This window comes from Mesoplodon bidens (assembly GCF_964165515.1).
Source record: "Mesoplodon bidens genome assembly, chromosome: 5".
NCBI lineage: Eukaryota > Metazoa > Chordata > Mammalia > Artiodactyla > Ziphiidae > Mesoplodon > Mesoplodon bidens.
Genome location: NC_138161.1, coordinates 2,482,650 through 2,499,381, shown reverse-complemented (window position 1 = coordinate 2,499,381; position 16,732 = coordinate 2,482,650). Strand labels below are relative to the sequence as shown.

General features: G+C 57.5%; 1 protein-coding gene across 1 annotated transcript; it reads right to left on the bottom strand.

The window, feature by feature from the left end:
* Window positions 1-1,067: 1,067 nt before the first annotated feature.
* DNMT3L (DNA methyltransferase 3 like) lies at window positions 1,068-15,394 on the bottom strand (the record flags this gene model as incomplete). Its single annotated transcript, XM_081234724.1, has 11 exons — window positions 1,068-1,276; window positions 3,197-3,282; window positions 6,526-6,665; window positions 7,120-7,195; window positions 9,441-9,529; window positions 10,642-10,729; window positions 12,651-12,822; window positions 13,624-13,891; window positions 14,575-14,619; window positions 14,946-15,035; window positions 15,196-15,394. The coding sequence occupies 11 exons, from the start codon at window positions 15,392-15,394 to the stop codon at window positions 1,111-1,113; spliced, it is 1,419 nt and encodes a 472-aa protein (XP_081090850.1). The 3' UTR covers window positions 1,068-1,110.
* Window positions 15,395-16,732: the final 1,338 nt, after the last annotated feature.

The window sequence follows — 16,732 nt, the reverse complement described above, 5'->3', positions numbered from 1 at the left end:
CACCTGCACTGTGGAGAGTAACCTGCTTTACTCAAAGTCCACTGATTTAAGTATCAGTGTAATCCAAAAAACCCTTCACAGAAACCTCCAGGATAATGTTTGAACAAATGTCTGGGCACCGTGGCCCAGCCAAGGCAACACATGAAATTAACCATCACAACTTCTATTCTATTTCAAGATACTTTTAAAACACCCTTCACAAAGCCCAACTGTAACCCCACCTTTCTTCCACAAACCACTATCAGCACCAGCACTGGCCCCAAGCTTCCCCAGGTCACAGTGTAACGCCCAGGACAAGCAGAATCTATGTGCCTATCTGAGTCTGGGTCCCTTTGGGGAGTTTTCTGGTTAACCTGGAAAGGCCCCTTTGGGAATCATCACACGTGATTTGAAGCCGGCTCTGTCAATGTGCCAGTGGTCCTGTCTTCACCAGAGCCTGGGGCGAACTGGGACCCCGCCTTCTGCAAGCAAGTCCCTCCGGGTTAAGGTGGACCAAAGGTCTCATGCTTCACGAGCGGACCTGGCCTTGGCCTCCGTGCCCTCTGTTCAGCCTGTCCTACTTGGCTGACCGAGTGGATATCTACACTTTGCGAAGGTTTAGGATGTTTCCTGTGGCTCTAGTCAGGGTGGGTGATTTTAACCATCAAGGCACGTGGCAGCCGTGACAGCATTGGCTACGTGTACAAATGGCACAGGTGCAGCGCGCGGCTATAACAATGTGTCCTGCTCGTCTTTCTCACATAGTTTCCTGTGTCCTACAGAATAAAATAAAGGCTGTGCTTGTACACAAAAACACCAAAACAGGACCCACAACGATCATAATAAATATATTTTAACTTCCCAACTGGCACAAAGAAACATTTCCAGCAACGATAATGTCAGGGTCTTGTCCACCGTTAGACCTGAGGCTTCGGCCCCTCCCACCGAGGGTCATGGTGGGAGTAGGGCCCTGTATCTCCAGACCCAAAGGGATGATGGGCCTGTAGCAACCACGGGAAATCCAAAGTTAAGCAAATAAAATAATAATTTGAAAAGGAAAAAAACAATGTAAGGAAAGTTGTCTTTGTTCTAGGAAAAGTCTTTTTTTTTTTTCACGGTATAATGACTCATTTATAAAGAGGAAGTGAGTTCTGTTGAAAAATACTTGAAATATTCTCTCAGGGGGAGAAAACAATTCTTCACCAGCATGGCTGGGCCCTGAGTGGGGGGCTTTGCTCTCTGCCTGTCCTGAGCCAGCAGGGATAATTCCTTCCGGGAATCCAGAGCCGAATGCCTGCTGTGAAGGAGAGCGGGGGCTTGGTACCCACCCAAGGGCTCCTGGGAGACCGTGGGCAGGGCGGCCACCTGGAAAGCTGGGGGGTGCCAGTCTCGCTAGATTACCTGAGGTCTCTGAGAGAAAGACCCCACCTGCCTTCTGTGAGTTTTTCACCCCATGGTGGGATGACAAGCATGTCCTGGGCAGTAGGGGACGATGACTCCCACACCCCTCCCAGGGAGGGGCCTGTCACTCGAGACGGGTGCACAGAGGGTCCCCAAGGGCAGACCACTGGCCCAGCTCAGCAGGTCTCACTTTCAGGGTGGAGAGGCCACCTCGGAGCAGACCCACAGAGAAGGGAGTGCGGGACTTGTGGGCAAGGCTGGTCAAGCGGTGTTCCATGGCCCTTCCGAGGGTCCTGCTGCACCCGAGCTGAGCACGGCTGCCTGCGGGCCCTGGGCTGCCTGTGCCGGAGGGCCACGCGGCAGGGACCCCACTCATCGTGTGATGCAACCCTGGGACTCAAGTCTTGCAGACGTGGCGCCTGGCACCTCTCTGGACTCGGGGAACATTTCTCGGCTCAGTTTGGGGGTGGTGGTGAAGGCCATGGACAAGGTGCCAGAAACACACAGCGCCCCTCCCGGTGCCCTCCCTGCCCGCCTCCTCGGGGCACCTCCACTGTCCACGGGAGGCCGGTGCCGTCTGAAGGCAGCTGCCCATCATCCCAGCACAATGGTCCCTATTCCAGTGAGGGGGGGCCTCCCTCACGACTGAGGCAACGTGAGCCTCAAGGGAAGCCCCTGCTGTGTTCCTGGGGCCCAGGCCCCATCACCCACCTCCAGGGGAGAGAAGTGGGGAGACGCCGTGGAGGAGGTGGGGTGACCCTCAGGTCTTCCGAAAAGATAAAGTTTCGGAACCTGCTTCACCTAGCTCCCCACCTCCCCGCTACAGCCCTGGCTGGGGGCCTGGTGGGTGCCACAGCGTGAGCGGCGCAAAGACTGGCACCGGGAGGTGATGAAAAGAAGTTTCCAGGCACTGCCAGGGGGCGGACCCATGACTTACTGTCCTGGAAGATGCAGGCCACGTTGGTCCAACACAAAGGCAAAGGCCAGACGCGTGGGGCTTGGGGGAGGAGGCGGCCTTCTCCTCAAGGGCTCTGGGGGGCGGTGTGTGGCAGGGACAGTGGAGGAGAGCAGGGTCCCGGGAGCAGAAAGGCTGCCTGAAGCAGCGGGGTGGCCGGACCAGGGCTGTGGGTGTGCAGGGCTGGTGAGGGGACGTGCGTGAGAATCACCAGTCCTGAGAATGTTCCAGGAGCACCGAAGGCCGTGTGTGCGTGTGTGTGCCCGTCTGTGTGTGCACGAATGCGTGTGTGCATGTGCACTTGTGCCCTCGTATGTGTGTGTGCACGCGTGTGTGTGTGTGTATGTGTGTGTGTGAAAGCCCAAGGCAGGCCTGTCTGAGGGGCTGAAAGAAGATCAGTGCGGCCCAAACGCACACAGTGGGGTGCCCGTGAGGATGTGGGCTTGTGTGAGTGTGTGCTCTGTGTGTGATGAGTGTGAGCCTGTGAGACAGCGGGTGTGTGCTTGTGAGCGTGGGGCTGTGCGGGGCGAGGCAGGTGCCCGGAGCCTGGGGAGTGGGGACCGGGACCGGGGCACACGTGCCGCGTGGCTCCCGTCCAGGGGTTCATCCGGAGGTGAGACGCTCAGAGGCACCAGTGCAAAGCGGGGAGAAGGTCCCCGAGGTGGAAAGGGGGCACCGCTGACCTTGAGCTTGTCCAGGATTTGTGGGGCGGCCCCTGACCTGGGCACAGAGGCTGCCCCGGGCACGGCTCTGTGTAGAAAACCCTCTGCTCTCTTGCACTCTCAGACTTGTTTCCCTGGTGAACCCGAAGCACCCGGTGTCCCTCCAAGCTTCCAGGGACCGCAAATGCACAGGAAATACCTCTTCACGGCGGGAATATTGCTCCACACGTGCACGGCGTTCTGGATGGTACTGCCATGGACGTCCTGGATGGTCACCGGGTCAGTCTGAGGGATAAAAACATCAACTATGAACTGGGGGGACCCACAGGCCTCAGCCACCGTGGGCACCACACCTGAGCCCAGAACAGCGTCCCAGGCCTCCTAGACCGAGTATGTCTCCCACTCAACATTGCTTACACGTCACATCTTTTTTCTTATGTATCACCTTATAAGGAAAAAAGCCGAGATATTATTTTAGACCTTTTTTTTTTTTTTTTTTTTTTTTCTTTTTGCGGTATGCGGGCCTCTCACTGTTGTGGCCTCTCCCGTTGCGGAGCACAGGCTCCGGACGCGCAGGCCCAGCGGCCATGGCTCACGGGCCCAGCCGCTCCGCGGCATATGGGATCCTCCCAGACCGGGGCACGAACCCGTATCCCCTGCATCGGCAGGCGGACTCTCAACCACTGCGCCACCAGGGAGGCCCTATTTTAGACCTTTTAACTGGTAGGTTATTTTCTCTCCCACAGGTCACCTGGCCCAGGGACTCCCCGCCTGCTCCACGGCAGAGGTGGATCCCCATAAAGGACAAAGAAGTCCTTGTCCTTTGAGCCAAGAGATACGTCATCTCAGGCAGATAAGAGGCTTTGCGGGCAGACAGCAGAGTTTCCTAAAGGGCCGATGCTTCACGATGCCCACAGGGGCCGAGGGAGTGGCTGGATCCTGGGGCCGCAGTCTCCCTAGGAAGCACCGGAAGGTCAGGGAAGGAGGGGCTGGGGGGGAGTCGTGGCAGGAGGGAGGTCATCCAGTCCCCGACACCCAACCAGGTGGCCTGAACTCTACCTCTCTGGACTCGGAGTGGTGGGGTGTGCAGAAAGGCCCACGTGGACCGTTCCCAAGTCTGACCATCCCTGGACACATCAGTCTCCTCCCGTGTCCAGACCCCTGGCCGGGAGGAGAGCTCACACCTGAATGTACCATCAGGCGCAGGGCAGAAAGAGACAGTCCTGTATTGGGCACGTCTAGCTATTGCCTGCCGTCAGCAGGAATGTGGTTCCACAGCAAGATGGGAGCAGTGACAGGACACATGGGAAGGTCTCTTTTTTGCCTACTTCTGATTTGGGACCAATTCCGATCTACCAAATGTGCTCACAAAACGATCAAGAGTCAGTATCCTTGCTGTCCTCCAAGTTTGCTGACGGCTGGCACCCAGGTTTGGAGACTGTGCTTTTTGTCTAGACTCATGATTACTATTCATAGAGTTTTCAGTAAACAGGTCACCTTACAAGCCTCATCATGACTGCTGAGATGTGGTGACATGTCAGTATTTAAAAATTCCAGGCTTCCTAAAAAGCAGAAATAACCACAGATGCGGAAGAAAGTAAGAGAATCGTGAGGCCACTTTGCTCAACCCTATGAAAATGATTTTTAAACTTTAATTAAATGGGTGACATTCCGGGAAAACATAACTTACCAAATTGATCTCAGAAAAGATTGAAAATCTTAACAGATTAGTTCCCACAGAAGAGTTGTTTCCATTTTAAAACAATGGCAACAACAATCAATCCCGGCAACTGCACAGGAAAAGTCTGTCAAATTTTAAAATATTTTTATGAAGCAAACTTAACATTGACATCCCAACCCGACAAAAATAGCACAAAACAAGAAAACCTCACACATCCACCTCTCGTGCTCATCAAAGCAAAAAATCCTACAGGAAATGCTATTCACCAGATTTCAGCAATCTGTCAGAACAGCCATACACCATGACTACGTGCGTATTTTCCAGGAATGCAAGGACGGATCACTGTTAGGAAATCTGTTAGTATATTATATCCTATTAATAGATCTAAAGAAGGAACTTAATTCTCTCCATAGACGTAAAAAAGAACATTTGACAGAATCCAACAATTATTCTTGATAAAATGGCTCAAAAAATAGAAATCAAGGGAAACTGCTGGAAATTTCCTTAACATAGTGAAATTTATCAACCTCAACCTCAAAGCCAGCATCAGCTTAGTAGAGAAACACTGGAAACATTTACGTGAAAGTCAGGAACCAGGCAGGCATGTCTCATCACTACTGTGATGCCACGTGAGACAAGAGAAACGTATCTGAGGTACAAAATTAGAAAGAAAAAACGATCATGACTTGCAGATAATCTGCTCAAATACCTAGAAAGTCTAACTGAATCAACTATAAACCACTACCATCCACAAGGTAATCCAAGAAGGCAGCGGAAGCTAAATTAATGTAGAGAGATCGATAGTTTCTTGAATCAAACCAGTAAGATACAAAATGGAAAATCCCAGCTGCATAGGAGGGAAGAAGACGGGACATTTGGGAGGCAAGGCGAGGGAACGCAGAGCGGGGGACACCCCGTGGGCAGGTGAGGGGAACGGCGGCTCGGCCGCCGGGGGGGTCTGCGTGGACACCCTCCTGGGGCAGTGGCAGCAACCCCGAAAACGGCACATGGACCCCCCGGCCTCACTTCCGGAATCCACCCCGCGGATGTCCCCCCTCACGCCTCGTCCTCATAGCACTGTTTGTAAGAGCAAGAGATTGGAAACAGCCCAGCTATCTGTTCCCGGGAACAGGTTAAAGGCATTTTTCACATCCATACAAAGTCAAACTGCACAAAACAAACACATACGTCAAAACAAAGAGTGAGAAAGGTACTTTTCCAACAGAACGATTTCCAAGGTAACGGTTAAGTGAAAAAAGCCCGACGCAGGGCAGCGGGGCGGGCAGATGTGTAGGTTTGTGGAGACGTCCTGGAGGTGGCCAAGGACCCGAAGTCAAGTGCAGTGGGGACAGCAGGGGTGGGGAAGACAGGAGACTTTCACTGCGGAGACTCCGGGCCTGGCCTGGGGCTGCCCTGTGTGGGGGTCAGCTGGGAGGGACGGGCCAGGTCAGCCCTGGACAAACCGGTCACTGAGTCCAAAAGTGGCTGCCCTAATGGTCAGGACTTGGGCCTGAGGACAGAAACAGCAAGGCCGTCGGTGCCCCAGGATGGGTTTGAGTGTGTGTGTGTGTAACTGACCGGCGCACTGCACATTGTGGTGTGCGAGTGTGATGCGTGTGCACGTGTGAGTGTGCATGCGCACAGATGGGGTGGCGGGGAGGAGAAGGACATGAGCCGAGGTGGCGGCATCTTAAATCCAGAGCAGGGCAAAGGCACCTGGGATCTCAGTGGTGAGACGGCCCTCGTGGGGCCTGTGAACTCTGAAATCCCAGGCCTCGGGACCGGGACCTGAGTGGTGCCCCCATGGGCCCCAAGTGTCCCTCGGGGAGGCCGCGGCCCGCACCCACCTCCAGAAAGCGAGTGGCCACGACGCGGTCGTCCTTGGTCAGCACCAAGTTGTCCACGAACATCCAGAAGAAGGGCTGGGGGCTGCCTGGCCGGGGCCTCGCGTACCGCAGGATGCGGTGGAACTGGTACAGGTACCACGCTGGGTGGGGAGCAATCAGGTGGGTCTGGGCTCTGCCTGGAGGGACCCGGGACGCAAGGGTGGGGCTCTGGTGGGGGCGGGGCCGCCTGCTCCCCAGGGCAGTCCTGCTCCCGCAGCAGCCTCGAGGGCACAGGTGCAGGAGGCTGGGTGTCGCCCCACAGGGACACACAGCCCTGCGGATGGGGTGGGAGGGGCTCCAGGCCGCCCTGGGGTGACGGACCCACTCGCTGTCTTGGTTGTGGTGATGGCTCACAGGGTTCGCACTTCAAAACCCACCACGCTATACTCACTGAATACGGACAATTGACCTATGTCTCTGATACCCCAATAAAGCTGATTTTTTAAGAATGCAGACAGTTTGCAATTCCTGCCCTCCCTGAGGAGGGCTGGGGTGCGTGGGAGGGCGTGGCGGACAAGAGGCTCTGGAGTCTGAGCAGATGGCCAGGCCTCTTACCTGGGGGCTGGCCGCAGGCGTGGCCCAGCGTGGGCGTAGAGCCGTAGGTGAGGTCGAAGGGGCCCCATGCTTCCACCTGCAGGAGAGCGCAGGTGGCTCAGGAGGGCAGAGAGCTCCCCCGGGGCCGGGCAACTTTTCTGTCTGACCGTGTGATTCAGGCTGACCCTCATGGAAGGGGTCGGGGGGAGGTGAAACCCAGCGGGTCAGACCTGCCCCTTGGTTCAGGGGGTGCAGGGAGCCCCGCTTTCTCTATCATCTCGGGGAGGCCGGCTCCTCAGCAGAGCCCTGGGGAGCGCGGTGATTCCTTTGTGCCGGGCGTGGCCCTCACAGACCCTCCAGGGAGGGTGGCTCGGGGCCCCCAAGGATTCATGTGGATTCTGTATGTTGCTGGGAAATACAGCTGGAAGCCCCGATGGGTCACTGGGCAGCAGGCAGCCTTCCCTGGCGAGCGCAAGCCGCCCCTGCTACACCTCCCCCGCCCCCCAGCCCCGTCCAGGCCCCTACAATCCCACCTGAGCTGAGACGCTGAGGATTCCCTTCCCCCATCAGGGGCCCAGGTAACTGAGGGACCCGGTTAGAGACTCTAGCCCGTGTCACTCTTCTTGGAAAACAATTGAGAGACTCAAACACTGGATCCCTGGCTTTCTGACAGCAGCCCGTCCAGAGCAGACGTGGCTTCCCCGGACCCTCCCCAAGTCACTTAACAGGAGCCGACACCCAGCATTAGCCTCCAGCCTCACGTGTCCCCAGCCTGACATGCCTTGTCACAGTCAGCTCTGACCCTGACCCAGACGAACTCCTGGTGGCAAATGGGCACCGGGCTCCGGTGAAGCCTGCTGACCGGCACAAGTACAGCAGGGGGTCTGGACAGGGAAGGGGCAAGGGGGCTAGAGGAGGTGAGCATGGGCTGGGGGCCCGGGACCTGCATCCCAGCACTCTACACGAAGGTGGCTGCTGAAATGACCCCAGGAAAGGTCGTGAAGGAAGCAAGGTCTTAGAGGGAACACCCCGCTGTCCCCGAGAACCCGCCAGTGTGCACTTTAAATCCCCCAAAACCCGTGGCCAGGTATGGCTGTGTAGACGTGGAAGCCGGACACCCCCACCTCTAGGGTGGGCTGCACGGTGGGAAGGCCCATTTTACAGGCCTTGTGAAAAAGGAGTGAAGCCAGGACTGGTCGTTGGGGAACCGAGTGATGACGCCACACGTGAGCCACTGTCACCCCTGAGACGCGAAAGCTTGTGACAGGAGGGAGTGTCTGGACCCTTGGCTGCACCAGCGAGAGCCCCTCCATGTCTGATCTGTTCTTGCAGCCCTGCTACTTGGAGAGGGCTCGTGTCACCCTCCGGTCCCGCCTTGACCGTCCTGCCGTGGGAGGGAGGACCCCGCCCTGGGGAGCCTGGGACGAGTGTGCGGGTGGGCGCAGGCTCCAGAAATGCTTCCTGGTGGGACATTCGAAGGGGCCGGAGGGCAAGAAGAGAGCTGTCCTGGGCTTCGGGGCAGGGCAGACCCCAGGGGGACGGAGGAGGGGGGCATCTCCAGTCTCAGCCAGAGAGGAGGGCTGGCCCCTGGGACACGGCCCCCTGGCCAGATGGGGAGAAGAGCTGAGAGGCCCTGCCGGCACCCGGGGGGTGAAGTGGGTCCCCCCACATTGGCTGCTTCCTTGCTGCCACCTTCTATGGCCAGTGCTCCGGCCCCTCTGACCCCGTGTCTGTGGTTGTTGGGCTCTGGGGATTACGGGCTCTAATTCTCCTGTGAGAGGCTGCGTGGGTGAGCGGGTGACGGACTAGGTCTTCCTGCCCTGAGGCCACAGAGGAGGCGTCCCGGCCCTTTCCCATCCTCGGTGGCTGGAGGCCCAGCTGCTGAGTCATTTTTAGGCCCTTCCTCCAAGGCCGCCGTCCAGGACAGCAGGAAATAGCCTTCAAGGGAGCCAGAACGTTTCATGACAGTGCTCGGAGAATGTTTTCAAACCATCAGTGGTGGCTGTGTTCAAGACTCAGCACTTTATTTTAGGGGGGGAATCCCCCTCCCAGGGCTGCATCGTCACAGGTGGTGGGATAGGCCCCTTGGATTTCAACAAGTCGGGCAGGAGCCTTGGCCAATGGTTCTCCTCTGGGCGGTGGGCAGCGGGGGGCTACGGACATGCCTCTCTCAGCTCTCCCGCCGTGGGGGGCCGACACCCACCCAGGTGGGCCCTGCTGGGGACAGAGCATCCGGGCTGCACCTCCCCCTCCTCCTCCTGTCCAGTCCCCCGCCCCCGGCGCACCCCCTCCCCCCAGTCTCTCTCACCCCTTGGCGCCTGGAGGAACACAGCAGTACTTACGTCCCTTCTCACTACGTTGGTGACATCATCCAAATGCTTCAGTTTTCCCGGCTCAGAACCATATTCCAAAAAGCCCAGACTCATCAGCTCTGGGTGGGGAACAAAGGGGACACACAGGGCTGACGTTGGTTTTTGACCCCATGTGGAACTAAAGGGCTGCCCTCAGCAAGCAGACTTTATCTTTTCAATCGCACGACAGGGGCGAGCAAGCAAACTCCACTGAGAACTGATTTCAGAAAGTCAAGCAATTTGTTGCAAAACCACGCCCTCCTGGCTGCAGTGTCACTCTCTGGGTTAGGAAACCACTGGGTGGTGGCAGTCCACGCTGATGTCACCTGGTCAGGCTGTGTGACACGGCTGGGTTGCAGGGGAGTTTGCAGCCTGGGCATGGGACAACTAGCCCAGAAAGAATCTTAACAAATTGAACTAAGGATGCATCATCCGGGCAGGGACTTGAAGACTGGGCGGCCATGGGCTTCCTTCAGGGGAAAGCTGTGCCCACTCTGTGCGCCTCAGCCCCCAGGTCCCTAACACGGGTGTGCATGAGGCCACTGTGACCACACTACGCAAGACACGGGGCATAGTGCCAGAAGCGGGGTGGACGCCCCCTCCCCCCATTCCATTTGGCCAGAGACAAGGCATATTTTCACGGATTCTTCTTACATCTTCCGGGCCCAGGAGAATCCATAGGATTTCCAAAGGCACCAGCAGGTGGGGTCTGCTCAGGGTACAGAGGGGCAGGACACCCAGGCAAGGCTGGAATGCAGCACGTGACCAGCCTGGGCAATCTGGGAGATTTGGGTAGAGAGGGAGGGTGCAGGGAGCCCTGCGAGGGGTGGGGCAGCCCTATAAGGTGGCCAGGTATGTGGAGGTGTCTGAGGTTTGGTGGCCGTGGGCAGGGCTGTCCTAGGCAGAGAGCCTGGGCCCCATGGCCCTCACTACAGCGTTTCACACCCACCGTCCTGCTACGTGAATTTTCTTTCCAAGGCATCCCTGCTGAAGGAAGGAGCCCCAGGCGCTCCCGCAACCCTCCCCTCCTGAAGGTGACCCTCAGGTCCCCAGCCTCAAACATGCAGCAAGTGAAGTGCAGCATAGGGGACATTTCGACCCCGCTCACCGCCCACTCCCCCAGCCCCCCCGTGGGTCTCGCTCCAGGCAGACGCATCTTCCATTGTCAGTCCTCAGACATCGCTGCACCCACCTTTCTTGATGTCCCCAAAAAGGGACAGCACCCGGACGGGTTCTCTCTTCCACACGGGCACGGTTTTGTACATCTCAAGGGGACTCTCCTATTTATTTTGTAAAAAAAACAAGGATGTTCTGATGACTGCTTGGCTGTAGAGCCCATGAGTGACAAGAAACATTCTTTCTGGCTCTGCAGAAGCTTTTCCCCTGATGAATGATGACACACCTGCCGAGGCGGCTGGCCCCGCCCTGACTGCACTGACCCCCAGGCCTCCAGGAGACCGCACCCATCCCCCAGGACGAGGGCCTCTGCCTTCCACACCAAGCCCCCAACCTGGGCCATCTCTAGCAAAGGAAAGGCAGGTGCGAGGAAAAGGAGGTTGCACGTGGGAGTGCCTGGCCTCCCATGAGCTGCGGATGGGATTCCAGGCCTAGGCAGGGGCACTGCCTGGGGTCGGGGGAGGGGGGGTCCCAAGAGACCCCGAGCCCCACGGGAAAGGGTCTGCCCAGGGCTGGAGCAGGTGGACAGCGCCCAACGCAGGCAGCGAGTGAAGTGGCGGGCGAGTGTAGGGGAGGGCAGGCTGCCCAGAGGAGGCGTGGGGAGGTGAGGAGGGCAGGGCGGATCCGGCGCAGGCACAGCCCTGAGGGACACTTGGGGACACACGTCCTGGCCCCCCGCGGCAGCCGCAGGCGCAGTGCCTCCTTCCCGCTGTGCTCCAGCTCTAGTGGCAGCAATCCCAGTTGTGAGCGGCAACCCCCTCTCCCTTCGGTGAGAAACTCGTCCTGCAGTCTGCCGGCACGGGGTCTTTCTGCCCTGAGAGGGAGGGTTTCTGCCGCTCACCGGACCTAGAGAAGGCTCTACGGGGAGTGCAGGCACCTTGTTCCTAAAAGCACCATAAAGGCACCTGCTCCCATCTGGTTTCAGGGAGCGCTGGGTGGTGGGGCTACCGTGTGCCCCTGTGGTGGCCCAGCAATGCCGTGCATGGCAACTCTCCAGAACCAGCCTGGCCACGCGCCACAGGGGAGAGAGCCCGAGACTCAGGCCGCCCCGGTGAGCACCCAGCCCTCCCCATCACATGGCCACCCTCCCTCTGTGCATCTCTGTCCCCTTCCTTCCTGTTAGATGACACCAATCATTGCATTTCATGTCACCCTAATCCAGGATGACCTTACCTTAAGATTCTTAACTAAATTACGTCTGCAAAGACCCCGTTTCCAACATAGGCCATGTTCACAGGTAACAGGGACTTGGATGTATCTTTGGGGGACAGAGCTCAACCCACCATGATGAGCCCATACTCCTGCCTAGCTCCCAGCTCCCGGCCTTGATCCTGGAGAGGACCCACGTCTGTGCCAGCTGTCCAGGCTGGACCAGGAGACCCTGCCCGGGCGTTGGCTCCCATTTTCTGGACCTAGAGGCACACCTCTGCTGGGCCCCTCTCCTACGTCCTACAAATGCCTCATTCCCAGGCTCGGAAGAAACAAAACTGCCATGCGAAAGTGATTTGTAGAGGGACTTCCCTGGTGGCACAGTGGTTAGGAATCTGCCTGCCAATGAAGGGAGCAGGGGTTCGAGCCCCGGTCCGGGAAGATCCCACGTGCCATGGAACAACTAAGCCCGTGCGTGACAACTACTGAGCCTGCGCTCTAGAGCCCGTGAGCCACAACTACTGAGCCCACGAGCCACAACTACTGAAGCCCATGTGCCACAACTACTGAAGCCCATGAGCCTAGAGCCTGTGCTCCGCAACAAGAGAAGCCACCACAATGAGAAGCCCACGCACCGCAACGAAGACCCAACGCAGCCAAAAATCAATAAATTAATTTCAAAAAAAGAAAAATATTTTTAAAAATAAAGTGACTTGTAGAAGACAGAGCATCTAGCGGACAAAGAGGAGATGGGAAAAGCGCATTTGCTTAAAAGCCCTTAACTTCATTGCGTAAGGGAGCGGATGGGCATTTTGCAGCCCGTCACCAGAGGAAAGGGACCAAGTTAGGGCCGCCGAGCACCGGCCGTTTCCTCACCGCCTCCCGGTCGCAGAAGGCCTTCAGCCACCCCCGCCACTTCTTCCTCCTCTGCAGCAGCCCGCTGCGGGGGAAAGGCAGGCACAGGAAGCAGACCCATTGATTCATGGCCTGCACTTTCCCCGAGGTCCCAGGGCCCACCAGGCTGTCGAGGCACTCGAAACAGAAGCACCTGGAGTCAAACAGAGAATCACAGCGACAGGCCTGCCACTGCCTTGGCCGCCAGGTGAAACCCCGGTGGTCCTGCAGGCAGAGGAGAGCCTGCTCCTTGCTCCGGAGTGAGGGGTGGAAGCCACACGCGGGCTCAGGTGAAAAGACAGAGCTGGCAGGGGCGGGAGGCGAGGCTGTGGCCCGGGGAAGGGGAACGGGTCCCTCTTGGAGACCAGGAGTGATGGGAACCCAGCCATCTGCAGGAGGCTGCAGGGTGTCTGTGGGCAGTGACAGTTTTCAAAGACTCCCCGAAACCAGCTGGCTCCCTCCTCCAAACTCCAGATCCTGAGAAACCAGGCAAGATCTCTGCAGGTGCACCCACTGCGGGGTGGGTGGGGGCTGCAGACTTGGGGCAGGGCAGCAGTCAATACCAGGACGGCCCAGAAGGACTGAGGGGAGGGGACCACGGGTGAAGCTCAGGCTGGCATGTAGCAGGGAATGAATACGCCTTGCCTGACCCCAGCCGCGTGGGTTTCCTGTCACTGCCCTACTTAACCACGGAGGGAGCAGCTATGTCTTGGCGATAAAAACAGAAAGAAAAATCACAAGCACAGATCGTCTGACATCCCTCTCCCCTAGGTCAAGGCTATACACCAAATGAAACATTTGACATGGAAATGGATAGCTTTGGAGAAAGTCATACTTTTGGGGGGTGAACCCCCTGGGACTCCGGGATGCAGAACGGAGAAGAATGGGAGTTTCCTAGGCTTGTGGGCCGTGGTCCTTCACCCCTTGCCCGGACCCCCAGGGCCCCTGGCCTCACCGCGTGCAGTCGGGGCTCTCGCAGATGAGCAGCGTCTCTCCCGCACAGCATATGGAGCAGTAGGACTGGTACCCGTCCTCGTCGTACAAGAAGAGGCACTCCAGGAACTTGTCCTTGGTGAGGGCACAGCCAGGCTGCCTCCTTTGCTCCAAGGCCTCCACAAAGCCACCCCATGCCTCCCTGCTTACCTTACACGGAGTGCACATCCCTCCCTCAAACAGAGGGTGCTGCGTGTGCACCTGGAAACTTCCGCAGCAGATACACACGTCTGAGGCGAAAACCCACAGGGCAACGTGTCACAATGCCGTCAGGCACAGCAACAGACTTAGGAACAAGTTTAACAATAACAAAAAAAGGGCAAGACCTGTACACTGAAAACCACAAACTAGTCTTGAAAGAAATTAATGGTCAAACAGATGGGAGGGCATCCCATATTCATGGATCAGAAGACTAAATAGTGTTAAAATGGACAGCCTCCCCAAAATCCTTCTCAAAAATCCCAGCTGGCCTTTTCCTTTCTTTCTTTCTTTCTTTTTTTTTTTTTTTAGAAATTGCTAAGATGATCCTAAAATTCATATGTAAATGCAGGGGATCCAGAATGGGCAAACGCAAAGAGAGAGAAAGTAGATGCATGGTTGCCTGGGGTTGAAAGAGGGGAGGCAGAGGGGTGAGGAAGGAGGACGGACTGCGGATGGGTACCAGTTTCTTTTGCGCATGACGAAAATGCCCTAAAATTAGATTGTAGTGATGGGTACACATATCTGTGATTACACTAAAAGACACTGAAGTGTACGCTTCAAATGAAGTGTCAGGGTCCTTGGGGCAGGTGGAGGGGATACGAGCTGGGCACCCGTGGCATACACTGCCCTCTTCCATGGATGGACAATGAATGAGGCTGCAAGTCTTTCCTCAGCTGGCTGCCCTTCACCTGGGCAGGTGTGCAATGCTCACCTTCTATGTCTCGCTGGTTAACCTTGACTTCATATGCAATAAGATCTGGAAAAGAAAATAAGTAGCCCCTTCCTCTGCCTGTCTCCTAATTTAGACACCTCAAGAGATGAGCCTCACAAGTCCTTGGTGAAGGACTTCCGAAGTCACAGGAACCAGAGGATCAGCGCCACCACCTCCCCCCAGTCCCCTCTGCCTTTCATGGTGACATGTTAAACATCTGAGCTGGTGGGGTGGGGTGGGGGAGGCTTCGAGTGGGGCCCTTCTGCTCCTGAATGATGTGGGAGTATTCCAGAAGCCGGGAACCCTAGACACTGCCCAGGCCTGGGGTCAGCACCCCAAGTGATGGATCCAGTACCTGAATGAGCCCTCACCTCTGTGGAGCCTGGGTGACGGTGGGGATGACTGCTCGCTGGAGCCCACCAGGGTGATGTCCATGCTGTGCTCTGCTTCCGGGTCCAGGACTGCAGCAGTGGCCACGGGGACACCAAACCAGGAGACAGGACGCACACCAGACAGGGAGAAAGTGTCCCATCAGCCTCCGTCTTGGAGCCCCAGACCCCCAGCATGGGGACTGAGCAGACCACCCAGCCCGGCCCCTACCCACCTCCCACCATGACATACCCCTCTCGACCCCCAGGGTCAAGGGGCAGGAAGACCGGTGGGGAGTGCCAACCTCGAGAGGGGGCTCAGTGGGCGCGGACAGGTGGGCCGCTTCTCCCCACAAATGGGAGGGCAGGGGGCCTCGAAGGGCCCAGGGTCCACCACGGCCCCTCCCTCCTCCTGTGTCCTCCCTGGCTGTGCACCCCTCAGCCACCTCCATGCTCCTGCCACCCCACTGTCCCCCAAACCCCAGCCTGTGGTCTCTCCCACCCGACCCTCAAAGGCAGGGGGGCTATGGAGAAGGAGAAAGGGCCTCACTGATTTCACAGGGCGGGGGACACGGCTCCCCTTTCAGCAGCGGGGCCGGGTCAAGCTCCGAGCCATCCAGGGTTTCCAGGCTCAGGGTTCCCCGGGGAAGAGAGGGCCATGGAACCTGGGAAGGGGCCTTCCAGAAACCAGCAGGAACCCGGGGTGCTGGGCCTGCTGGGCGAAGGGGGTGCGAAGGGTGACGTGACGTGCGGGGGCGGGGGAGTGGGGAGGGGCGGGGGAGCCCTCAGTGCCACTGGGTGTTGGCTGGAAGGGTGGGGGGGCTCGTGTGGGCTCGCTCCTGTTGGGTGCGGTTAGGGAGTCTGGGGAGCGGGGAGGGGGAGGAGAGTCCCCAGGGTGGGGAGAGGTGAAGAGAGCCGTGTGGGCTGGGTGAGGGGGGCTCAGTAATGGGGCACTGAGTGTGGGAGTGGGGGGTTTAGGGGCGGGACTGAGGTCTTGGGGGAGTGGCAGGAGGGCAGGTGTGAGCAGAGGGAGTTCAGTGGGCTTAGGGAGCTCAAGGGCGGGGGTGAAGGTGCCGGGTAAGGGTTGGGGGGGGGCGTTTACTGCGGTGGGAGGGGCCAAGGGGCAGAGGGAGAAGGGGCTCAGCTTGGGCCTGGAGGGGACATAACTCCCCCCTCTGCTGGGGTGTGGGCCGGGCCTCCCGACTTTCCCGTCAAAAACTCTGCACGAGGCAGGGGTAACTTTGCAGTGAGAAACCTGACAAACACAGCTCTGCCAAGGGGTCAAGGTCGACGTCAAGAGTGGAGTGGACGGTACTGCCCTGGAGGCGCTGAGATGAGGGTGGCCTGTCACCTCTGCGGGCTCCCTCCGCACGGTGACCCTGCCTCCACCCGTGCGAAAAATACCAGAAAATTCCAGGGCAGGAACGTACAAAATACCTGCCCAGGACTCCTCAAAACTGTCATCAAAAGCAGAGAAAATCGGAAAAACTGTCACAGTCAAGAAGAGCGTAAGGAGGCATGGTGACCAAATGGGACAGAAAAAGGACATTAGGGGAAAACCAAGGGCATCTAGTAGACTATGGCTTCTCAGTGTAGTGAATGTTGTATCAGTATGGGTTCATTAATTGTAACAATTGTATCACACTAATGCAAGATGTTAATAATAGGGGAGACGGGGTGGGGTTTTGGGGAATTCTGTCCTAGCTTCACAAATGTTCCGTAGATACAAACTATTCTAAAATAGTCTCTGTTTTTAACAACACAGTATTATTGACTATGGTCGCCATGCC